The following is a 26,113-nucleotide window of genomic DNA, read 5'->3' as shown; positions in this document are numbered from 1 at the left end:
CTGCGGAAACACCTGCACAGGCAGCTCCAGCGTGTGCTCGCCTGATCTCCCAGGTGTCTCAGTCCAGTCAACCTGATAGTCGAGATGAACTGGGATTGGGGAGATGGCTCTGTCTATAAAGTGCTTTCTCCCCAAGCATGAGGACTTGTTCCCCAGGTGGGTCTGGTGAGGTGGCTCAGCCTGCCACCAAGCCCAATGACCTTAGTTCAGTCCCCGAGACCCATGTGGCAGAAGGAGAGAACAGATTCCCCTGGGTTGTCCTCTGACCCCACATGTATGCTGTGTGCTGCTCACTTACACACACACACACACACACACACACACACACACACAGACGAACAAAATAAATAAATAAATAAATAAATAAATGTAATTAAAATTTTTTTAATAATAAAACACACACAGTGATTAACCGCCACAGCCAATCACTAATGTAAGGAGAATCTAGCCGACATTTCCAGTTCCAGTAGAATCCCCCAGAAACCCAGTCTCCTCTCCTCCAGGGCGGGAGGAATTTTGATGGTTATTTTCTGGTCCTCATAGTATCCCTAGCCACAGATAGGGTCATGGTAGCCCAGAGAGAAGGGACATGTGCCAAGGTCACTCAGCAGCTAGCAAGAGACAGAGCTGGGACTGAGCCCACCTCCCTTCTTGGGCAGCTGCTCCTGGGAGGAGCCTCAGTACAGAGTGGCAAATTCCAGGGACTCCAAGGGGTTTGCTCAGCCCGCCTCCACAGAGTACCGGGAAGGCCAGGCCCTGGTGGCTGGCAGGGAATGCCAGGTCTCCTCTCGCGTGAGGCCAGTGGCCTGCACAGCCCCCTTTAAGGAGCGCTCTGCCATCCAGTCTTAATTTTAGCTTGGAGGCGTGCCACCAGCAGCTTTAACTAGAGGCTGGCTGAAGTTATGCAGGACAGCTGTCAGCCGGCATGCAGGGTGGGGCCTATTTAGCCGGCAGGGGCACCAGTCTGGAGACCCTAAGCTTGTTCTTTCTGCCCCAGGACTATCAACGATACCAGCCACAAGGCTCTGCTCTCCTCCTGAAGGTACCTCAGCCTCACGATGATGACCGAAGAACACACAGATCTGGAGGCACGGATCATCAAGGACATTCACTGCAAGGAGATAGACTTGGTGAATCGCGACCCCAAGAACATCAATGAGGACATTGTGAAGGTAGGCTCCATGCCCAAGCAGGACATCATGGTCCTCACACACTTAAGGTCAGCCTCCCCAAAGGCCCCTGGATGCTGTCTTCTTCAAACCCCAGTAAACGGGCAAAATTGTACAGGCCTTAGCAAGGCAAGAAGAAAACTTTAACCACCTGCAATATGGTGCTAAGGGGAAGACACCAAAAATGCCTTCTTGCTAGTAGCTTCAAATGCCTGCCCTTGGCTCTGGCCCCAGGCCCCAGAGGAATCACTGGGAAGATTCAGAACCTGGGCCAAGTCGTCTGCTTTGCTGTGCCAGCCGCGCTTAGGCTGTGTCCATAGTGGGCTTGGGGCTAATCTGAGGCCAGCTTCATCAGTGACCCCTCCATGAGATACTAGCTGCCCTGCAGCAGTGTCTAGTATTTGTCTCTCTGGCACAATGGTCCCTATAGGTCATCCTTCCTGTTCCCTGCCTCCCTAGTTCTCTGCCTTACCTCAGGCCTAGTAGCCAGGACCTGGCAAAAGCCTCTCGGCAGGCATCCGGAAAAGAACACTTACATTGCTTTGGGTCCCCATGATTCAATCTCTGTCTAAACTAAATGCCAGATGAACCCCCTCAGAGCAAAGTCCCAGACACCAGCCTCAGAGTCCCCAGAGTCTCTGGGCATCCAGGCTAAGGACTGGGAATCCCAGGCCAGAGCAGCCTGTAGAAGTACAGGTGTAGTGTGGCCCTTGTCCAGTCACCCTGCACATTGTAAAACCATCCACAGAACTGCAGTCACTCCTTCCAGCTGCTGTGCTCTGCATATGATTGTTAGGACTATGCTCTCAGCATGACAGTCACTGTGGCTTAGTGTTACATTTGCCATTTTATAGGATTAGACTAGAGTCGTGCTGGGCTGACAGAAAAACTAGACAGGCAGTACAGAGATGACCAAAGTACCCACCTGCTGTGAAATTTAAAGTTTTCTAGCAGTTATTTTTAAAAAAGAAGAATCCAATGGTTGAAATTGATTTTTATGAGGCCAACAAGATGGCTCAGTAGGAAATGATGCCCACTGCCAAATCTAATGGCCTTAGTTGTAGCCCAGAATCTATGTGGTAGAAAGAAAAAACAGACTCCCACAAGGCCTCTGACTTCCACACTTGCACCATAGCACATACATGTACACAGACACACAGACACACACAGACACACAGACACACACACACACACACACACACGCTAATTTTTTAAAGAAACTAATTTTTATGTTTTTACTTAATTCTATATCCAGAATTGCAGTATTTCAGCATCTAAACCACATAAAAGGATACATGTCAGTTTCTAGAACTTTGTATGCCTTATACTGAGGACACACCTCTGTGTGGACTCCAGATTTTCCTCAAAAATACATGTTCCATGTTTGGTTCATAAAATTTAGCATTGAAAACTGACTCACATGCTCAGATTGTGCTAGACATTCTTGTTTTCCAACAGTGGAGCCACATCTCTCTTTTTATACTGTGATTATTTACACAGAATTTAGAGACCTGGGGTCATGTGAGCCACAGATTTTGGCAAACACAACCAAGAGTTCATTCAAAACCATAGCCAGAGCTGCCATCCTACAAGACCCCTCCTCCTACCTGTCTAAAACATGTGCCTGTCCACGCCCAACACAGGTTAGTGTCATCTATTTTCTCTGCCTGGTGACTCCCAATGCCAACCCCCGAGAGCATACCCCTGTATCCTGAGCAGAAGTGCTCACCTCCACTCTACCCAACTCAGATTCCAAGACCCCCCCAATGTCACCTCCTTGCCGTACCCCTTCACCATGTCTGGCCTAACTCACACCATTGTGTGTTGACCTAGGTCACTAAAGGTGGAGATGGAACTCCATGGGATACAGACAAAGCAAAATGTCCCAACTCCAAAATAAGTACAGACCTGCAACAGTCATGGTTTCCGTAGAGTGGTCCAGCTGAACTGTCTGGTTTCAACTCCAGATTCCTCCCAAGAACAATGACACTGGATATGTCACCTAAGCCTCTGAACCTCATTCCCTCCTGTGATAATACATCACTACGTTTTACCTCCATCAGGTACATGAGCCCTAGACAGCTCTGGGCAGCAGAAATGCCATGTATAAACTGAAGGTTCATAACACAGTCTCCACTCCCAGGAAGTACGTGTTTATCTGGGGCAGAGCAGAGTCCTCCAGCAGTCTCAAGTCCAGAAGATTGGGAAACTGACCCTTCTGGAGTCCTTGGTGGATACTAGGACTGGAAATAAGAAGCACAGGACAAAACAATTTCTTGGTGATGTTGTGATGGGTAGCAAGTGTAGAGGGAATTGATAAGGTTCTACTGAGCCAAGAGGGAGCCAGACCCTGACTATGGCCTAAAGAAAGAGGCAGTAACACCAGTAAAGGTGCCCAGTTCTCTGTCACTTCTCTGAGACAGAAAAGTGTCCTCTCTGGCAGCCTGGATCGTCATACCCATATCTCCCAAAGACTAAATAAAAGGTGCACAATTAATTTTGTTCAGAGGAAATTAACTGGCATTGTTTGGACATTTTCTGTCTTGGGAAGTCATCTGGCATTTCCTCTCCCTCATTTTTAATGAGCCAGAAATGAAACATTTAGAAACACAGATGAGGGATAATATCAGGAGATAAATACCACACAGTTTCAGAGAGCTGACTGGGTGGGGGTGGGGCAGGCTGTCAGATCAGGACAACCTTCTACTGCCTGGGTTTCTGTCATCACCCAAGAAAGAAACAAGACAGAAGGATGGGTGGCAGGTGAGGGACAGAGATAAGACAGAGGTCAAGGCGAAGGCACAGAAGCCACAGCAGCATACTGAGTAGGCTTGCCAGGGTGTTCTCACATGTCAGCAGGGTCCTCGTGGGATAGGACAAACAGCAAAGACAGAATCCGGGACGCACCAGCTGAGACGGTCCCCAGCTAGGACACTAAGACTTGCTGAATGACTTGAAAAATCTTTTTTTGTCTGTGAGCCAAGTCCCTGGTATAGAAAGAAAGCTGGGGGGGGAGGGGTATGGATGGGGGGTGGGAAGAGAGATCTAGTCCTCACTGCAGTCAATTGCAGATTTCATGCAGAAAACGCCAGAGAGAAAGGAATCAGAGCCACCTGGGGAACCTCAGCACAGGGAGGTACTTCCTATAGGTGCTGCCCTTGAACCCAGGCTGGAAAGTAAGAGTCACAATGAAAATGGAGCCCATATACCCACTAAACTACTCTCGCCATGGCACTCGAATCAGTCTCCTGGCTGAGTGGAAATCTTGAGAGATGACCACTAAGAAACTGTGATGTGGGTACCTCATTTCTTTCCTCACCCAACCCTGCTACTAGTGTGGACCCCCACTTGTTGCTGAGAACCGGCTGCGTACCAGGCACCAGGCTGGTGAGAGCTGTGTGCATACCACATGCCAGGCTTTGGGGCTCCAAGCTCACTCATACATGTGCCCTATGCAAGGGCACCTCCTGATGACTCTGATTGTAGATCTAGCACCTTCCCCCAGGCATGCCTAGAAACCCCAGCCTACCCCAGTCCCGGGAGTCATTTCTGAAAAGGCTCACGGCTGACTCCAAGCCCCTCCTCCCTCACTGGCTCACACAGGGGCACTTGCTCCTGAAGCAGCAGCAACTTTCAGCTCCTCGGAAAGGGAAGCAGACCAATGTGTCTGAACTCAGTTCTCAGATTCTTCGCCCACTTCCAATTCACACCTGCCACGAAACACCTTCCATCTTCCAATGGAGCCTTCTGCTTGTCAGTAAGGCCAAGTAGCACTGAGAGCAGCCAGCCAGCAGTCTACCCTCAAAGTCCTGCTTCCAGCTTCGGAGCTGTGACACACTGCTGCACAATAATAAAGCTGACTGATGGCTTACAGATGAGACTAGAATAAGGAGCTGAGGCAGGGGAAGGTGCCAAATGCCATAAGCTGGTGTCAGAGGAAGTGTCCTGGAAGGTTAGGGGAGAAAGGGGACTTGTGCCTAGGAAAATCAGGAGCAGTCTTCCTGGCAAAATGATACCCAAGGCACACTTTTTAAATTGAGAAAAAAAAAATGAAACAAAGACCAGGCATTCTAAAAACATGTAGTAGAATGAACAATTATATGGAATCTTTTCACAGTTCTGGGAAGAATACAGGATGGAGTTGGTAAACTCGAGGGTAGGTGCCACCGTCACCCCTTCCTGTGTACACAGCAGGCATTACTAGTAGACCACAGTACTCTTCCAGGAAGCCAAGTCCTATCAGCTAGCCACAAATAAAGAGTTGGAACCACAAATAAAACCTCTTTGCTACTCTGGCTTCTGTGGAATACGGAACTATCCATTAAGAAAAGCACAGGGCACTCAAAAGAAACTGTGAGGATGAGAACACAGAAAGGGTAGGTAGCGAATTCAGAACAGATCAGATTGTAGTTCATCTAATCCTTACTGGCAGCTACTTTCTCTAAGTGCCTTGCCCTCCATAAACTTCTTCTCAAAGTGGCTACATGGGTCCTGGGGCGATGGCTCAGTCAGAAGAGTGTTTGCTGTACCACAGCATAAGGACCTGAGCTTAGCTCCTCAAGAACCCACATAAAAACCCAGGCAGGTCTCGTATGTACTGTAACTCCGGTGCTGGAACTGGAGGAGGTAAAATATCCCTGAGCCTTGTAGGCTAACCAGGCTAGCTGAATAGATAAGTTCCTGGCTTGGTGAGAGGCAGTCTTGGGAAAATAACGTGGAGAAGTGACTGAGTAAGACTCAGTGTTGGCCTGTCACCCCCATGCATACATATGTGCACACACATGTGGGCACGTGCATGCACACATAGGCATGTGCACCCACATCTACATACACACATGGACACAGAAAAGGCCCCTGGAATTAATACAGAAGTATTCTCACCTGGTGATACTATGTTTGTCTAGACCTTTCAAAATGTGATCTCCTTTTTGAGAGGGGGTAGCTTGCTAAAATGTGGTTCCCTGTGTTCTGCCATCATAAGAAGTCTTTATGCAGCCAAGGTAGAGAATGTCTTGCCCTTAAGTTTTGAACATCAGCAAACAAGTCCTGCATCCTCTAGGATATGAACCTGGGATCCAGGGTGCCTTCCTCAGTGACAAGCTTTTATCAGTAGTCAGCTGCCATGTAGCCCATCCCCGCCCCCCCCAGCAGTTCTGTGGCTTTGTGGAGCTGTGTGGGTGGTTCCACTGTCTCTGGGGACATCCCCTGCAGCTTCAGTCAGATGGTGGCCTAGGGCAGACATCACTTAGGGACTCTTCTGAGCTAGAACACTCAAGGAGGTTCTTTGCTATTCTAGGACACACGTAGAGACAGAGGACAGGACTCCGTGGGGATGCTGGGATGGCTAAGCTTCTGTCTCCGAGTTTCAGGACTGTTTCGAGAAGAACAGGTCGTAACACACACTTAGTACCACTCTACAGCAAGGTATAAGAGTCAATTTCAAAACCCGGTGACTCTACCAGGAGTCCCCAAAACAGAAGGTGCCAAGACTTCCTGGTGCTTAGTCTGTAGCTGGCTGGCCAGAACTTTCTCTGTCACATTCTGGTGGTTAAAATGAGTCATATGGCAACCTCAGACTTGAAATGGGACAAGACCACCCACAGTCATAGATACAAAAAGGTGTGACTCACTGAAGGTTATTTGGGGAGACTCGAGCTAGCCAGTAGCCAAAAGCTAGTACACGGTCTCAGACTCCAGCCAAGGCATTTCCATCCCTCCCCACCCCATCAGTGCCATCTTCACCAAGGCACTAACTGAGAGGGCAAGAGAGGTGCCAGGAAGAAGCCAGCAAAAGACTAGATGCCAAAATGCACTGTGAAGACAGTGGGGCCCTGCTAGGAGGTTCCAGTCTCACTTCCTATGATCTCGTTTTGGCCACTTCCCTGGTCCTTTACACAAATGCAAATCCCGTTGTGCTCCAGCAAGGGTTCTCCAGGTGACCCTGCAGGATGCTTTCAGTCCAAACTACCGGTAATACCTGGTCACCTCCTTCTGAGATTCAGCTCCTGCTGGCATCCCTGGCTATAGGGAGTGGAGAAAGCCTGGACTGAAGTCCTGACTGACTGATAACATAGGCTCAAGCCCATGGAGTAACAGCAAAGTCTTCTTCCCAAGGGATGGGGGTCAGAGGTAAATGGCAAAACTTTCCCTTTCTGGTCTGTATGTAGTTGTTGACAAACGTGTGCAGAAAACGTCCACATAGCTTTCTCCCCCTGGATGTTTCCAGCCTGAAGGCTGCTCACCCACAGAGACTGTTCCTATAAAGATTAGCTAAGTCTAACTCCTTGGTCTAACTCTATACCATAAACCCTGCCTCCTTGTACGCAACAACCCCACCTCTCTGTTCACTCTGTATAAACATGCTGAGCTTCTGGGGTACTGTGTTTTCCCCATCAGAGAGCTCAGACCACCTGATCCCAGCTTTCTGTCTTTGTCTGTGTTTGTCTTTTCTCCCTTCCCTTACCACCTCAGTCAGGTTCATCCCTAAAGCAGTGCTGGACAAGGCACCTGGCCCATGTGGTGACCCTGGGCAAGAAGCATGCAGAGGAGATTGAGGCATAAGCTTTGCTGTCTGTCTTGCTTGAATCTCATTCTGCTTGGCCCTTCTATACCTTATGAAATGACTAGTATATGCATAGGCAGAGATGATCTTCAGGGCCCAAATGCATTATGGGTGTTACCATGGTTATCCCCCCCCATCATACAGAAATCTGCTCGTATTGTTTCTAACAAAGGAAAGAAATCTCATCCATCTCTTTGAACTGCCTTTCAGCTATCATCTCATTTTAATTTGTAATTTTATACATCAGTGCTTTTCAGACTGTGTGGGCAATGGTTAGTCTCACCAAGATCATCCCAGTCTGTTGTACAGCAATGCTTTTATAAGACATAGTCAAAATTATCAGAGAAATTTAAAAAGAGTAATCCCCACTAATATTGTTATTCAGTAGTCACAAATGACTACATCAAATCTCTATGACCATTTCTAACCCCAGCTCAACTTCTGTACTGACCTTCTGGGACTAAATTGGCCCACCCCTTACATAGCAAGACAGCAGGCCAGGAAAACAGGACCCAACCATAATAAGCTTCTTGCTCCTGTCTTCAGACTCCAAAACTGAAGCTCTGCTGAGGACCATGTCTCCATCTTCTCTTTGTAGGTTTCAACACAACAAATAGCTAGAGGAAAAAAAACCAAAAAAGCATAGCAACTTGAATCACTCAGTAACTCACCAGCCAAGTGAATGCTGGAAGCCTAGCACCACCTCTTGTACTTTTAGATATCTTATCTGAATTATCCCAACCCTAGATGACTGAGGACTGAGTAGTGTGGAATTCTGGGTGAAGGCAGACTTTCGATGCATGGGTAGGTGTTGTCCTCCCCTACCTCATTCCCAGGCAACCCAGTGGTCCTGCATCTTGTCAACCCTCTCAGTGACTGCAGTGACTGTGCCAACCTGTGCCAATTATACAGCTGCCTTTCTTGTTGCTCCAAAAATAACTATGTCAGAGAAGACACAGGCTGAAAGAGTACCATCTTCCCTTCCCACCCTCCAGCTACATAGGTAGCTCTGAGGCTTTCTCAGCCTCCTCCAAGAAAACTACTTCTTCTTCCCACTGCTAGAAAGGAAATGAATTCACAGTGTGCTTGATGTGCTACAGGGCCTCCTAGATCTGCTGAGTGACTCTTATGGATGGCTTTTATGAATGGCTCTCCAAGCTAGAATTTGTGATCAGAGTGCTCCCAGGTCTCAGATTCAATTTAGGGGAGCATCTACCTCCTCCCGACACAGCACAGCCCTTCAACAACATGCTTCTGCTTCAAAGAAAAGAAACCAGTTGCCACACACATCCAGCTCTCAAAGATGATCCCAGGAAATAACTCAAGCGTGGGTGCCAACAGTTTCTGGGAAGAAGCAACAATTTAAAAAATAAAAATAATTTTAAAAAACAGAGAAATTCTCATGGAAGGGACAAGCATCATAAGCAGAAAAAAAAAGGAAAGAATTCAAGCCATTATCAGCTGTCAATGAGAGGTCCACCCAGTATGATGAGGTCAGCTGGAGAGTTCTTCTATTCATGATCTGGAATGTTAGCAGAACTTCCAAGACATATTGTATAGGAGTTTAAGAGCATTTGAACAAGTACTTGTCATTAATGAGCACCTACCATGTGGCAGGTATTGAGTACTGAGCACTGGGTGCTCAGTAAGTATTTGTTTCTGTAGATGAACATATGAATAATGGATAGATAAGAAGAGGGGAGGATAGGTAGGTGAGTATACAGATAGACAAATAGGAAAATGAATGAATAGATAAGAAAGAGAGGGATGGGTAGATGGGGTGTGGGTAGAAGATGGGAAAATGGATAGAAAATGGGTAGTTAGCTAAATGATAGGTAAGTAGATAGATGACAGATCTACAGATGATAAGTACATGAGAGATAGATAGATAGATAGACAGACAGACAGACAGACAGACAGATAGATAGATGAAAAGTGAATCGGTGATACCTTGCTGAAGATGAATAGATAGATGGGTAGATAAATAAGTAGAAGAGGGAATTGGGGGTAAATAGATGGTTAGACAAATGGATGAATAATAGATTATTAGAATACATGACTAGCTAGATGGGTAAATGAATGGAAGGAAAGGGAGAGGACTAGAGGATGTATGGGTAGATAGATAGATGGTGAGACGTACATGAGTCATGATTAAATAAGAGAAAAACTTATCTCTGCTCTTTATACCAATAAAAAATGCTAACCCCATTTTCTAAGTTTTTTATCTTTTTACTTGAAAATAGATTTTTTTTCAAAAAATGTGTTTTAATCATAGTTTTCCCTTTCCCACTCCTCCCTGATCCTTCCTACCTCCCCCACCACCACCATTAGAAAATAAACAGAATAAGGCAACCAAAAAAGCACAATAGGACAACACACACACACACACACACACACACACACACACACACCAAAGGAGCCAAGGAAAAGTCACAAGAACACAAGAAGCACATAGAGACACAGACATGCACACTTATGCACAGAGTCCCATAAAAAAGTAGGATACCATAATATCTAAGTGTCTTAGTTAGGGTTTCTATTGTTGCAATGAAACACCATAACCAAAAAGCAAATTGGGGAGGAGAGGGTTTATTTGTACTTCCACATCACTGGTCATCATCAAAGGAAGTCAGGGCAGGAACTCAACCAAGGACAGAACCTGGGGGCAGGAGCTGATATAGAGGCTATTGAGAAGTGCTGCTTACTGGCTTACTCATCATGGTTTCTCAGCCAGCTTTCTTATAGAACCCAGGACCATGAGCCCAGGGATGGCACCACCCAAAGTGTGTTGCACTCTCTCCCATCAATCACTAATTAAGAAAATACCTTACAAGTATGCCTACAACCCAATCTTATATAGGCATTTTTTTTTCATTGAGGCTCATTCCTCTCAGATAACTTTAGCTTATGTCAAGTTGACACAACAATCCACCACTATAAGTGAAAGACCTGCAATGGAAAAAAACCCTTCAGGAGTACTACTGAGTTCATTTTCTGTTGGTGCTCTACTGCTGGGCATGGGACCTGTCCTTACACATGATATAAATACCTACTGAACTGTTTGGGAGAAAATTAATTTTTTCCTTTGCCCAGTGGCTGTCAGTTAGAAATAGCTTCTGTGTTAGAGTTGGAGCTTGTGTCTACTTCTCCTCTTAGAACTGGGACCCCCCCCCCATCTGGCTTAGACCATAAGCCCTGTGCATGCTGCCACAGTCTCTGTGAGTTCCTATGTGCCTCAGTCCTGGCGTGTCTAGTGTTTCTTTAGTGTCTTCCATCCCCTCTGACTCTTATAATCTTTCCTCCTCTTCTGCAAAGTTCTCTGAGCCCTAAGAGGAGGGATTTGACAATGACATCCCAGTTAATACTGAGTGTTCCAAAGTGTCTCACTCTTTGGACATTTTTTTAGTTGTGTGTCTCAGTGTTTCTTCCTATCTGTTGCAGGAAGAAGCTTCTCTGATGATGGCTGAGTAAAAATACTGATCCATCAGTATAGCAAAATGTTGTTAGGAGTCTATTTATTACTAAATTCCTTTAGCAGAACAGTAGTATTGTTTTCTTTCTGGTCTCAGGCTTTGGCCTCCAGAGTAGTGGGGAAGATGGACTCCACTTCATAGAGTGAGTCTTCAATCCAATCAGATAGTAGTTGGTTACGCCCTCAACTTTTATGCCACTACTATATCAGCATAGTATGCAGACAGGTCCCCATGGAAAATCAAAGTTTGTCATTGGATTGGTGTTTACCTTTCTCTTCTGGTGGCATGCAGAGTAGCTTCCAGTGTCATGAACAATACCCAGTAGTGGTGAGGGCTCTAGGTAGGCAGCAGCTAGATTTATTCATATTCAATGAGTTGTGTAGTTGTTGTCTTCAGCAATAGGGCCTTACCATCAGTTTGTGTATCACAAGCAATAGCCTTGGCAATAGCATAAGTTGTTTGGGTGTTCCCTTAAGCCCGCTTTGACCAACAACTGGATTAGATGTAACCCTTTCCTGGCATTGGAGGTTTCATTTGGTGACAAGAGATGTCTAGTTTGGGATCTGTTTCCCCTAGTGCTTGGTGAGCCCATTTAGATGTCTCTCATGTATGTACATATGTTAATAAGTTTCTACTGTAGTAGGTTTCCATATGACCCTTCAAATGGCCCTTTAGTTTTAACTGCCCCTCCCTGAATTTCCTCCCTTACCCCTCTTCCCTCATTATCTCTAATTAATGATTCCTTCATTAATCTTCCCATTCCATTCCCCTCCCATCACCAGTCCACAACTATATTCTATTTCCTCTTCCTTGGGAGCTCCTTCCTTCCTGCCCCAGTCTCTTACTCCAAACCTGACCTCTGTGGTTGACCCAATTCCGTTTTTAAAAGGAGAGAACAAAACTCACTAAGGTTAAAAGACATACCAAACCCATCCATCTGGTCAACAGCTACACTGACATGCAAGCTCTCCTTTGGACTCTAGCTTTCTAGGTTTTTGTTCTTGGTTGGTGGTTTGCTTGTTTGTTGATTTGTTTGTTTGAGACAGGATCACACACTATAGACAGACTGACCTGCCTCTTGCTATGTGGTGTAGGCTTTCATCAAACTTAGAGCAATTTTCCTGTCTCAGCCTCCTTGGGATGGGATTATAGGGGTGGCTAGGTCTCTATTGAGGAGCATGCTCTACAACAGCCTCTCCCTCCAGCAACAGTTATTCAATCCATTTGTGTATATCAAGTACCCAAGACATCCAACTTAGGAAGAGTGCAGGTTGGTTTGCGCTCACAGTTTTAGAAGTCTATGACAGAGGGCCCTATTGCTTTGAGTCTATGATGAGACAGTTCTTCACGGCTGAAAACACACGTTGGAGCAAGCCATTCACTTCATGGCAGGGAAGTGAAAAAGAAAGAGGAAGGCACAAAATTCTCTTGAAGGGCACATCACACCTATAGTCTAACAATCTTCCACTAGACGCCAACAAAAAAGGTTTTTTGGTCTCCCGGTAGTGCCTCCCTGGGGACCAAGGCTTTAACAATTGTTCCATTAGAGAACATTTTGTATCCAAACTCTAGCAGCAGCTAGCCATTCCTAACCGTGCCATTAAGGGTTCTGAGTATTTGTATGTCTCAATTCATTCAATCCTCTGACAACTCCTACAAAACAGGGCAAGAAAAATGCAACCCAGAAAAACGCAATGACCTGCTTGGTTATCCAGCCAATAAGTAGCTACTCAGGTTCTAAAGCACAGCAGTGACTTTAGAGCCCGGCACAAACAGGAAAGGTATGTCAAATGGAGGAAGTTGCTGGAATGAAGGGGTAATCTGAGCTACAGTGATTGATGACCCTCAGATCTGGGTGGGTGTAAAGATAAAGATTCTGTCTTGGAATAGGTTGTTCTGCCTATTAAGGGCTAGATCTCACTGAGAGTCGTCACCTTCCCTGAGGGATTCAGCATAGCCTTGGGATCCGACCCCAGTTAGGGTAGCAGGAAGACAGTGGAGTAGTCAGGATGCTTGGATTGAGCCTGGTCCTGGTCCAGGTTAGAGCTCCTACCTCTGAGCCCTCATGTTTCCCAGCACTGTGAGGAGGAATGGGAAGCCTGTCATTAGGAAACTCTATTCCTCGGGACTGTTGCATGAAAGGGAGGCAGGATCAGGACAGGTTCGACAAGGAAGGCAGTGGAAAGGGGCCAGATGAGACAAAGATAGAGATAGAGAAGATAGAGAAGCAAGCCTTTATCCAAATGACTCTCTTTGCTGCCAGAGTTGCTGAGGCCATGAGGGTCTCTCTACAAGTTACCCCAGGAGGCCTTCTAAGGAGGTTGTGAAGGCCTCTAAGGTCAGAACCTTTCAATAGACAGGTGGGGATGGTGAATGAACCCAGCTTAGGTTGGAAGATGCCTCCAGCCTAGCACCTAAGATTCGAAATTTTGGGAGATCCCTGAAGAAATAGAAACTCTCCAATTTTGTTCCAATAAACTAGAGGTGAAGATGCCAGTTCTGGGCTGGGATGTAGGTAACAATAGGCCCATGCATCTTTCCAACTCAAAGCTACTACCCCAAACTGGGTGTCACCAAGTTCTCAGTGACCCCTGCATCCATTCTCACCCACAAACACTCCCACTTTCCAGATGCAATAACTAAACAGGCTGCTCAAAACCCAGATGTAGTTGAACACTGCCCACTGTCACAGAAAGGCTCATGGTAATGAAATCTCCTGCATCCCCTCTCCAGCATCACTCCATTCTTGCTTGCATCAGCCTTTGGGAAAGCACCTGCATCTCCTGCATGCCACATTGTATAGTCAACTACCTTCCAGTAGTTTCTGTTCCTTCAGCCCTGGTACTCTTTCCAACCTGCAGGTCCTCCGTCCACCTGGTAGTCTTCAGACACCAGCTTCCCCCAGAAATTTCCTAACCTCATAGTCAGAGTTAAATCCCCCCATCCAGGCTTAATACAGCAATTAGTGCTGTAATGAGCTGTCTACATTAGCTTCATGAGGACCAAAGGTTATGACATGTCTTTAAGGGACCCATAAATCTCTGCAGGATAAATATAACCATCCAACTTCTTTGGACTTTTTGGTGTTTTGTTGTTTTTGTTTAGAGAAAGGGACTTGTATAATCCAAACTACTCTTTAAAACTCTGTATCATTGAGGGTGACCTTGAAGCTAGGGCTTTGTATATGCTAGACCAATGCTCTACCAACCAATTCTCATCTTAGCTCCTAGCTCTACAACGCCTTCAGGATGATAGTGACAATAATGATAATAATAATAATAACAATAGAAAGGGAATGTCTTCATTGGGATTTACACCATAATAAAATACCATGACCAAAGCAACTTGTGGGGGAAAGGGTTTATTTCAGCTAACTGATGTCAGGCATATGTCACCACAGATGGAAGTCAGGACAGGAACTCAAGCAGGACAGGAACCTGGAGTCAGGAACTGAAGCAGAAGCCATGTAGGAACGCTGCTTACTGGCTTGCTCAGTCTGCTTTCTTAAATACCACAGCACCACCCGCCCAGGGGTAGCACCACACACAGGGGGCTGGGACCTCCCACATCAATCATTAATTCTTAAAATGCACAGCAGGCTTATCCGTAGGCCAATCTGGTGGGGAGTTTTCTCAATAGACGTTCCCGCTTCCCAAATGGCTTGGGTTTATGTCAAGCTAACAACTATCCAGGACACTGGCAGTGTCTTCTCTCCACCTCTATAACAAACACCCGAAATAAGCAATATACAGAGAACAAAGGTTTCATGTACCTTGCAGATATGGAGGTACAGTCCATGGCCAACCAGTTGCTCTCAGTCCTGTGGGAAGACATGAACAGCATAGCAGGACCGCGTGGTGGAGCCAAACTGTTCCTGATGGCTAGGGAGCAAAAAAGGATGGGGGAGGCCAGGGTTCTCAGCATCCCCTCCAGAGCCCATTTCAAATGCCCTAGCTTCTTCCCTCTAAATCTACCTCTCAAAGATTCCACCATCTCCCAGTAGTACTGTGTTGGGTACCAAGGTTTTACCTTTGAGGAACATTGCAGAGTCAAACTATACTAGGCACTGTGGCTCTAGCATGACAGTATTGAACATGCTACTCAACTTCTGGGAATCCTCTTACCCATGCATAGAATGAAGAGGCTGGACAGGTTTCAGAGTACCCTGTAGCTATAGTATGTGGCAAGTCAACAGGGCTGGGACACAATATTATCATCCACATTGGACACTCATTAGGGATGCAGTCCCAGACCCTATCAAGACCCATTGAAGCTCAACGTACGTCCCCAGAGTTTCTTTCTTCCTTTTTTTTCTGGTTTTCTTTCTGTTTGTTTGTTTGTTTGTTTGTTTGTTTATCTGTGTAACAGAGCCCTGGTTATCCTGGAACTTACTTTGTAGACCAGGCTGACCTCAAACTCACAGAGATCCATCTGCCTCTGCCTTCCAAGTGCTGGGGCTAAAGGCATGTGCCTTTTTTTTTTATATAAATCTTTTGTTTAGTTTTATTTTACTTATGTGTATGAATGTTTCATATATATATATATATATGGCCTGTGAATGATGTATGTATGTATGTATGTATGTATGTAGCCTGTGAGTGCCTGGGACCCATGAAATTCAAAAGAGGATGTTAGATCCCGTGAGAATGGAATTATGGGTGATTGTAGCCTCTCTGTAAATGCTAAGGATCAAACTCAGGTCTTCTGTGAGAGCAGCAAGTGGTCTTAGCTGTTAAACCATCTCCCTGGCCTCACCCCCTGAGTTTCTGACATAGGTAAGTAAGCAAGCAAACAATAGAAAAGCCCACATATGCTGTGAGTTGAGCTGTCCTCTTCTGACTCCTGCAGGTAGATTTTGAAGACGTGATTGCGGAGCCCGAGGGCACCTACAGCTTTGACGGTGTGTGGAAGGTGAGCTACACCACTTTCACCGTCTCCAAGTACTGGTGCTACCGCCTGCTGTCTACACTGCTGGGTGTTCCACTGGCCCTGCTCTGGGGATTCCTGTTCGCCTGTATCTCCTTCTGCCACATCTGGGCCGTGGTGCCCTGCATTAAGAGCTACCTGATCGAGATCCAGTGCATCAGCCATATCTACTCACTGTGTATCCGCACCTTCTGCAACCCGCTCTTTGCTGCACTGGGCCAGGTCTGCAGCAACATTAAGGTGGTGCTGCGAAGGGAAGGCTAAAGCCAGGCTGGGCTGTGGGGAAGGCTGGGCAGGGGGAACAAGGCCAGGTGAGCACCCGTGGCTCTGCTCCACATGGGCTGCCGGAGAGCTCATCCTTTTGAGACTCCTCTCAATTCCACCTCAAGATGGGAATACACGGTGCAGGGGGGAGCCAAAAGGAAAAGACAGCCCATTGTGGAAACACAGGCATCCTTGCTCTGCTCAGCCTACCATGATCCCCGGCGACCCTGCCTGAGCGGAGGGTTCCTTAAGAGGCAGCTAGCGCAAGGCTTTGCGTTCACATGTACTGTAATAGCACAAACCAGCACCAGTCTTCTAGAGGTGTGACTTGTCTCCTCATGCTAGGGAGAGCAAGAGGTGACTGCCAGCATGAAGAAGGTGCTACAATAAAGGGTTTCGGCTGCACCAGGGAACACTATGCTTTGTTTGTGTCTGTGAGGTGGTTGTGTGTCCTTCACTAGTTCTGAAACCCAGAAAATTCAGGTAGTCCTCTGAAACTGAAAACCAGAACTAAACTTTGTTTCCTTCAGGATTCTGTTCGTTGGCTGGGCATAATAGGGTCTCCCGCACAAGGAGATTATTTTCAAATTACTTCTGCTGTCCCTGAGGCAGCTGAGGAGTGCCAAGGGCAGGTGAGCATCCCCGGGCACTGGTGAAAGTAGGCCCCAACCTCAGACCTCTTGGAATCCCCCCTCTGGCTCAGAAGATACTGAGCTGGGAACACACTGGGTCTCACCATTGGGCCTGTGTGTACCATCAGCCCTAACAAACGTCATGAATGCTGGAGGCCCAGAGGGTATGTATCTGGGTTAGCTGTGAAAATAAAAGTAACAGTGTGAACTTACAACACCCCCCTCCACCCCAGAAACACACACCAAACCTCAGCAACCCAGTGCTCAGACTGCTTTCCCCACATTCCTGCTTGGGAATCAGATCCCTTCAAGGTGACACTAAATAATTCCAAACTGCCAGCTAGACCACAGCACACCTAGGACTCCAGGGAATAATATCAGGTCCCCTTCTGGCCCCTGCCACAGTCCATGAAGCTGTCATTAGCAGAAAGTATCCCCAGAGCCTATCAAGAAACTAATATAAGATGCTACTGTTCTTGGTGGGGGGAGGAAAAAGGCAATGGAATATACAGAAAAAATGTTTATTAAGTGCACCATTTATGAAGCAGCTGGTAAAGCAGGTGTTTCAGGATTGGCTGAGTCACTCACCAGATGCAGGGGACACTGGGCACCACACAAATGTCCATGAGATAACAATATCAACGAATTCACACTGTGTGCTGAGGGGAATCTCATTGCAATTGAATACAGAAGATACGTGCTGAAAGCCAGGACCATCATCCCCTTGTGCTCCCTGAAGTGATGGCTCAGATTTGTCCCAAAAGGAGACCACAGATTTTTAAATGCAGACTCTTTTTCCTGCAGGGCCTAAATAACTCTGACAGTTTGCACACTGACTCCTCGTGGTCAGAACAATGAAACATTGCAGAACGTTCACCATGCTCCAATTTAATACAACTTTCAACCCTGCATGGGGATCGTAAACAGGTTGGAAAATAGGAAGAGACATTGGGGACATCAGGTGTGGGGTCTGAGAAAGGAGAATATAGGCCACAGGATTGAGGGGTGGGTGTTTTGAACCCCTAGAGATCCTCAGCTTTCATTGGCGAAATAGCAATTGGAGAAATGATAAAAAATATTCTCCCGTAAGATCAGGACAGTATGGTGCCGATCCAGTGTTGCTGGTGAAGTCAATTGTCACTTATGTCATAGACATGGATGTCAGGACAAGACCCAAAGACCAGCTAGAGCTTTCATGTAGAATGACAGCAGCACCCCCAATAGGTTTCTATGCCCTCTGGGGCTCTCAGGAACACTGTGTCCAAGGTCAGACTATGAGTCACTCCTTCTCTTGACTCCTAGTGACATCTGTTGGCTCTAAGGATAGCAACTTCTCTGTGAACAGCAGGGACTCAGAACATCTGCAAGACATGAATGCTAACAGGCTACTGCCATGTCTGTACCCAGGTGAGCAGGATGGTCTAGAACATAGGCACAGACACCCTAAAGCCAAATCTTGCTAGCTTCTCAAAGAGCAGGGACTAGTTGGTGTGACACTGCATGCATAACGGTTAATGCTCCTGGGTCCATAAATGACATTGCCTCCTGTCTCTAGCTGGTGTCAACTAGCTTGCCCTAAATTGTAGATGTTGAACATGGGCACTGTGTCACATGGCTCCCTCCTCCCTGGACATTGGATTGTACTGGCTCATATTCATGTGTGCATGTGTGCACATAGGCATGTGTGTGGGTTTGGGCAAATGGTGCAGTGTAGCAAAAGAAAATGTGTTCAGATGTGGGTGGAGGGGTGAGAAAGTGGATCTACAGGCTTTTGGGGATCTTATAGGCTTTTTGGAAGCTCCCTTGATATATTTCAGTAAGCCCTGAATTAAGTATGGGTATTTCAAAGGGACTCCAGAGTGCACAGTGACCAGCCACAAACAGAAAGCCACTATTCAGTTGTGTCTTATATTTAATGGCCAAAGGTATTTCTGAGACAGAGTCATATCCTGCCCTCTAGGCTGAGAGGACATTTGAGAGCATGTGTATCAGATAAACAAATCCTTTGAGAGTCCTGGGGAAATGCTGTTCTAAAGAAGACAGGCCACGGAGCTGCAGAGAATCTCTCCAGCCTTTGTTACAGCCAAATAGGGATGGTCACTGTGTTTACAAGCCAGAATAGAGCCTGCCTCTCCTGCAGACACTTGGAGGTGGTGAGTCACGGGAGAAACTGCATTCGAGGAAGATAGGCCAAGAAATTCATCCATCATTTTGGTTTTCCCAGAACTCAGCTCTTAAACCTTTTTTCACATTTTTAAGTGTATATAGTTTAGTGGTTGTGTGTGTGTGTGTGTGCGTGCGTGTGTGTGTGTTTCTGCTTGTTTGTAAGTGTGTGTATGTTTTATAACCACAGGTACATGTAGAGACCAAAGGTCAACTTCCGGTGTAGTCTTCCATCACTGTCCGAGTTATTTTTATTGACTTAGTTATTTTTCTTGAGATAGAGTCTTTTGCTGAACTCGAAGCTGGTCAATCTACTAGGCTGGCTGCACTGCAAGTCTCTGGAATCCACCAGTCACCCCCTCCACGACACCCCTGGACTGAGGTTAAGACATACTGAGCCTGGCTTCTATATAGATGTTGGGATGCTGAAGTTGGGTTCTCACTCAGCACACACGTCTCTGAGTGAGCCATCTCTCTTCAGCCTCTGGAGTTTGTTTTATTAATTTTTAATACATTCTCAGAATTGTGCACCCACCACAAATTCCAAAGCATCTTAACCACCCCAATTCCCATCTCCTTGGGAATTTTTGGATTACTTTATCAATTTCTACAGAAGCCAGCTAGGATTTTGATGAGGATTACATCAAATCTGTCCGACAATATTACGCCTCTGATTCATAAGCACAAGGTGGCCCCATTTATTTGTTCTCCTTTATTTTCCTCCAGTGCTTGCTTGCAGCTTCCAGGGCACAGGCTTACACTTATTTTCTCTGTTAACCCTAGCCCTCCTTTACTCATTCTGGGACTTTTATGTGTGGACGCTCCTAACTTCACTTTCCCATTGGTCACCAGTATAACAAAATATGAACCATCTTTGTACATTGATCTGTCAATAACCTTGCTATTCATCTGTCAGCTCTGGGGAGAGATAGGGGAGGGCAAAGGAGACACAGCGGGGAAGAGAAAGGCTACTTGCATGTGTGTGCATGTACACATATGTATGTGTGTGCTCCTAGGATTACATATGCACGGGTCAGTGTCATGTACAATCAGCTCTCCTCGCTCGTCTGTCCTGGATAGCTCTCATTCCCTTTTCCTTCCCAAGTGTTTGTCAGGCAACAGCATCTTCATCATTTCGGCTCTTGTTCTCATTGCCTTCTAGAGCCACGTGGCCTCATGACTCAGTTTCCAGATCCCAGTGCTTTCTGGGATGCCCTACGGATGCTAAGATCTGTCCACACAACTCAGGTCAGAAGGGAATTAGCACCACTCTGCATCTGCAGCCTCATTTCCCACTCCTTGTCTCAGCCCACTGGGCTTCCTCAAGCAACGGGTCACCAATCCTAGGTGTACTGTCTTTTACAAGACACCAGGATAAACAAGGGGAGGGGGGAGGAACAAAAGCCAAGTGCAGGAGAGTCTACCCACCACCCAGGAGCACTTGGATCAGGGTAGTAGCAACAGGTGGGAGTCCACATGACCCGCTGATGGATGAGTGACCCCATCATCTCCCATGGAGACATTTCCCCACCCCAAATCAGAATATGACACACACTCTAGCCAACCCAAGGAGAGGAGGGATGCAAACCAGTAGGCACCTTATACAGCTCCATGCACAGCCACCAGGGGGAAGGCCAGAGGCCACACAACCCAGCGGCTGGCCTGGTGGGCCAGGCCTATGGCTCATGCCGAGGATGGCTGAGAGCAGCTCCTCTGGCTGGAGCTGCGACGACTCAGGACAAAGGTGGATGAGTTGCTTTTCTTGCTGATGCTTGTCTCTCCAGGCCGGCTGCCCTTCAGGTAACGAGCCGAGCAGCAGAGGAAGCGCTGCACAAGTTCGTGGAAGAGGTGGCCTGTGAAGAGCATGTAGATCCACGGGTTGCAGCAGCTGTTGAGGCTGGCCAAGAGCATGGCAATGATGAAGGCAGAAGCTGTGGGGTGGGTCAGGAGGAAAGGAGAACAGGGTGTCACTCTGGGGCCATCCCAGACCTTCCTGACTCAGCCATGGTTGCCCCAGCAACAGCCATCCCAGGTACCACTGGCTGAATCACAAGACAAGGTGCCAGCCACACATGGTATGTCTTTGTCCTACATCCTTGCTTGGGGTTCACTCCCTGATCTTACCAGGACACAGCACAGCCCTAAAAGCTACCTCGCCCTTGCTCTTTCCTCCAGCTTCCCCAGGCACTGAAGGCCTCTGTCCTTCGGGTACTGTATGCATCATGGCCGCTTGCCCAGCAAATGCCTGAGTGCCTGCTACTTGGACAACCAAGAACATGGGGTGGGGGGAGGCAGGAGATCTCAGCCTGCATATACATGGCCCAGCCAGTACCAACCACTGCACCTAATGGCCATATCTCCCTCGGAGGCTTCAGTCCCTTCATTTTTATGTGGAATAATGAGAATTCCCAACCTGCCTGAAAGCCAGCAAGGATCAAGGAGTACCAGGTACCCAGGAGTGCCCCGTAACAGGTTATGGCTTTCAACACATGCCAGACACCAACCAGGCTCTGTGGACACCAGAATGAAGAGACAAACTTAATCCTAGACACTTTCAAGCAGGAGGAATACGAACAAAATCTAGGCTTCTTTCACTGGCCTTAAATCTGAAGACTGGAGACTGTTTTTGAAAAAAAGTCCTGGTGGCTTCTCTAGAAATGCAGGAGGAAAATGACAGTGAGACTAAGAACCTCTGCCTGGCCATCACTCATGAAGGAAGATTCCCCTCGGGGCTGGGCAAACCCACCAGCTTTCTTTTTCAGAAAAACAAAAAAACAAAAAAACAAAAAACAACAACAAAAAAAAACTTTTCAAAACTCACTCTGGAAGTCAAATCAACCCAGGGAAGAGATCTTCCCTAGGAGGCTGGGGTAGCAGGGCCTGGGTGCAGAGAACAGAGGCTTGCCAGTGAAGTCCCCAGCAGCCACGGAAGAGTAGCAGCTGGGATGCCTGGGTGGTTCTGAGAGAGGCAAGCCCAAGCAGGGCAGCTCCTGAGAACCTGGATAAAATAAAAGTTTTAAGACCCCAAGGAGGGGGCTCAGCTGTGGTAGAAAGGGACCTCAGGGTTCTGCAGAGCAGTCAAGCTTAAGAGCTATTGATATAGTTCATTGGTGTGCCAACTGGCACAGAAGCAAGCTACAATAGACTAAATAAATAAATAAATAAATAAATAAATAAATAAATAAAGCAAGCTTGCCAGAAGAGTTTTAGAAATCCAAATAGGAACATCTAATCCCCAAAATAAACACAGTAACAAAACAACAAAAGAAGAAAAGCCACTATGAACAGATTCCCTGGTTTCCTTAAAGAGAATTTTCTATTTGTTTTTTGTTTGGCTGGGTAAAGAGAAGATGAATGCTGATGGGATGCCTTAAGGTTAAAGTTGCCCACAAGACTAAAAATAGAATATGTTCAAGGTCATTAAAAGGCAAAAAAAAAAAATCAATAAAGGCCAAACATAGTGAAACAAACTGTCAGCCCCAGAGAAGATAGAGATGAAATAAAAGAGGGAATCTCAGAGTCAGACCCAAAGGCACCAGACTAGACCAGGCTGTCCCACTGTGTACAATTACAAAGTACAGGCTGAGCACGCCTCATGAGAAAACGCAGCATTTCAAGTGCTTCCGAATTAGAAAGAGTGTGTATGCTGACATGATTACTCAACTAGAAAGTGTCACACCAGACCTCATGTGGTACATCAGTCAAAACCCAACCTCAGTAAAAATCCCAAGTAAAACTCCCTTTGGGCTGAATATACATGCAAGGTATACATGAAGTGTGTGTGAATTTCATGGTTAGACTCGGGTCAAACCTCAAAAAAGATTATTACATTTATGCAAATATTCCAAAATCCAGCAAAACCTCTATAGTTCTGGGTATTTTGGGGATGGATCCTCTCCATGTGTCACCTTGATGGTCACCTGGGTGACTGACATCAGGGATTTGCATTTAGAATGAGTGAAACATGGGAACATTGTCGGCCTATGTCACGGTACTGTTCCCTGAGACATGGGACCATGCAGGCAGGCTGATGTCAGCACCCCTGTTCAAGGCTTCCCAGATGGTGCAGTTCCCAGAATGATCTGCACCCCAGTTTACAGAGAACAAAGATGACCTTGAGAACACGCACACACTGCACCTTCCCATTCAAAAGTAACGAAGCTTGTTTCTTTTGAAAATGGGTTCTCATTCCCATGGTCTAAATAGGTTCCCATTAGCAAATCTCAGCCCCAAAACCAAGGCCCAGACAGGCTGAACAAGTGCAGTGCAGACCACAGAGAGAAGATCCCTGTTCCTATGACAAATATAGAGTCCCTAGAGGTGAGTGGTTGGGAAAGGACCAGGATTTCCAGTGGATCATTATCCTTCTCAAGGACAGATGAGTCCCCAAGCACAGATCCAGAGTCAGCGAACTATGCTCATGGGCTAAAATCTGCCTGCACTCTGTTTTTAATCAATAAAGTTTTATTAGAATGTATCCATGGCCACCCATTCACAGGCAGTCAGTCGATGGCTGCTTTTGCACTTCAGGGGCAGACTCAAACAGCTATGAATAAGACCTTGAACCCCACAAGCCTAAGTATTTGTCATCCTTAGGGAAAGTCAGGCAGTCTTTGGTGCAGTGCCTGTAGGAGGGGCATGCGTTAAAGGGTAGATGCTGAGGGCACTGAGGAGGGAGCAAGTGCACTTAGAGCAGCCCAGGCCACAGAAAGAAGCCACTCCCACACTTCAGTCAGCAGAACTGATTTGAGACTTTGCTTCTAAGACACACAGATCTAGACGAGGATCTGGCTCTATATTTTGGAGCTGTGTGTTCTAGGGGAAGTTACTCAATGTCTCTGGACCCATGATTCCTCATCAGTGAGATGGGAAGCAAAAGTGCTCCTCACTGGAATGCCGTGAAACTAACGTGGCTGACAGGCAAGGGTGGTTCAGAGTTCAAATCCCTTGACAGGAGCATGGTCTCCTCATCGCCACCAACACTGCTGCATTGGAAGGGATGCGCTTGATACACGGGTTGCTTTTGTAATCCCCAGTACATGTTAAACAGGCATACCTGTGTTCCCTGGGCTGGGGTGTGTCTGGGAATGTAAAACACACTGGGTGAGGTGAAGATGCAAGACCCTGTGGCTGAGCTTCTGGAAGCTTCACAGCCATATGGCTGTGTCTGTCACTGACTGCTTCCAGAGTGTGGCCAAGAAGGCCAGCAGTCATGTGGACACTTGTGCTGGCTTAAAGGGTCCACACCCTGAGGCCTGCACAGAGAAACTGCCCATCTCCACCAGCTTGTCCATGTCTGGAAGGTTTAAGCTCTTTGAGATGTGGGCTTAGCACCACCACAGAACAAATAACTCAAAATGAATAAAGGAACCCTTGGCTTGCATTGTCTTTCTCTGTGTCCTGGCAATGTCTAACCTTGTACTGCAGATTTGGGGGACCTACATCACTGGGAAGTTCTAAGACTTGCTATTCAGCAAGAGCGTAAGCCAGGACTCAGCAGCTCTGAGCGCAGACCGTCCCCCCCCCCCCGCCTCCTGCTTAAGCAGCCTCGCAAGCTGGAGGTCCAGGGCTACATCGTCCCTTGGTCCTCTCCCGCACTGAGATCCTGCCTGTGTTTATCTCCTTTCCCAACATGCAGACTGGTTCGCTAATGCTTGCAGGAGCACCCAGGCTACAGCCTACAGGTTATATGCAGCCCGGGAAAGCTTTACATGCTAACCAACATAAAGTTGTAAACTTACTTAAGACAGCACGCTCTTTTTTTTTGAAGCTTGACTGTTCAGTTCTCAAGTAAGAACTCTGTCAATGACAACATCATGTCTCAATGTCACACAAAATAAACATATGTATGTTCTCAAAACCTTCAGGCTATAGATTGGACATCCTTGAAATCTAAACATGTAGCCCAAGACAATCTTTTGTCTTTGTCCAGTGTTGTCCAGAGAAGCTAAAAGGTTGGACATATCTGCTTTCGAAGGGTATTAGCTGACTTAGTCTATGCCTTTAGGCAAATGCAACAGGTTATAAGATGCTGTAGTCCCACCCTTTCAGGAAGAGGATGCTGCAGTCCCAGCCATGCAAGAAGAAGATGGTGTGGTCCCATCTCTTCAAGTAGGGGAGCTGCAGTCTCACCCCTTCAGACTCAGAGCTCACTCTTCAGCTGCTAGCACAGGCTGCTCAGTGCTCATGGGGGAGAGAGGCTCTTGTTGCCTCACTGGACAGAAGAGTAGCCAATTCTTATGAATGCTTATGAATGCAGAGATGCTCAAAGGCCAGAAACCCAGCCTTCATCTGTCTTCCTTGCAGAGACATCCCAGATTGCAAGATCCTTGTAAGCCTAGCCTTGTGTCACGTTTCTCAGAAGACAAAGCCATCATGGCATCGGGATAGAGATAGATACAGAAGCCAGAATAGGGGCATGGAGGCATGCACAAAAGTAGCCTGGGAAGGGATACAAGACACAGAAGGAGATCTGAGCCCAGGAGAAACTACTCCAAGGAGGAACACCTGGAATACAGGATTCCTCCCAAACCCTCAGGTCTGAATCCCTCCCCCATCCCTCTCCAAGACACATCCACCCTCTGAGTGTGGCTTTCCTCATCTGGACATTGAAGGCCACACAGGAAAATGGGAAAATAGAAAGTGTCTTCTTAAAGCCAGAGTGAAAGGATTGCCTGTTGCTATGGATAAAAGACAGGATCAACTGTTGTCATTTATTTAAGTCCAAGGACCGGGTCCTAATTAGAAGCTAAAGAAGCTGCCCTTAATTCCTTTTCCTCTAGCACTGTTAAAACAGAAGGAGGGAGAGAGAGGAGGGAGGGGGAAGTGAAGAGATAGGTAGAAGAAAATGAGAAGAGAGAGGAAGAAGAAGAGAAGAGAAGAGAAGAGAAGAGAAGAGAAGATACCATCCGGGCAAACAACTAG

At 46.8% G+C, this 26,113-nt stretch overlaps 2 protein-coding genes across 2 annotated transcripts in view; one reads left to right on the top strand and one right to left on the bottom strand.

Annotated features, from left to right (window-relative positions):
* Positions 1 to 752: 752 nt before the first annotated feature.
* On the top strand, positions 753 to 17,176 carry Cav3 (caveolin 3). Its single transcript, XM_028788686.1, has 2 exons — positions 753 to 1,172; positions 16,053 to 17,176. Exons 1-2 carry the CDS (start codon positions 1,059 to 1,061, stop codon positions 16,392 to 16,394), a joined length of 456 nt encoding a protein of 151 aa, XP_028644519.1. The 5' UTR covers positions 753 to 1,058; the 3' UTR covers positions 16,395 to 17,176.
* A 3,696-nt stretch (positions 17,177 to 20,872) lies between these two features.
* The window catches only part of Oxtr (oxytocin receptor), a 13,241-nt gene continuing 8,000 nt past the window's right edge, over positions 20,873 to 26,113 (bottom strand). Inside the window, exon 2 of the mRNA XM_028788690.1 lies at positions 20,873 to 21,120. Within this exon, the coding sequence (XP_028644523.1) occupies positions 20,873 to 21,120 (248 nt within the window). The remainder of the gene's footprint in view (positions 21,121 to 26,113) is intronic.

Source organism: Grammomys surdaster, unplaced genomic scaffold (genome assembly GCF_004785775.1).
Source record: "Grammomys surdaster isolate TR1022 unplaced genomic scaffold, NIH_TR_1.0 125756, whole genome shotgun sequence".
Classification (NCBI taxonomy): Eukaryota; Metazoa; Chordata; class Mammalia; order Rodentia; family Muridae; genus Grammomys; species Grammomys surdaster.
This window is presented reverse-complemented; position numbering and strand designations above follow the sequence as displayed.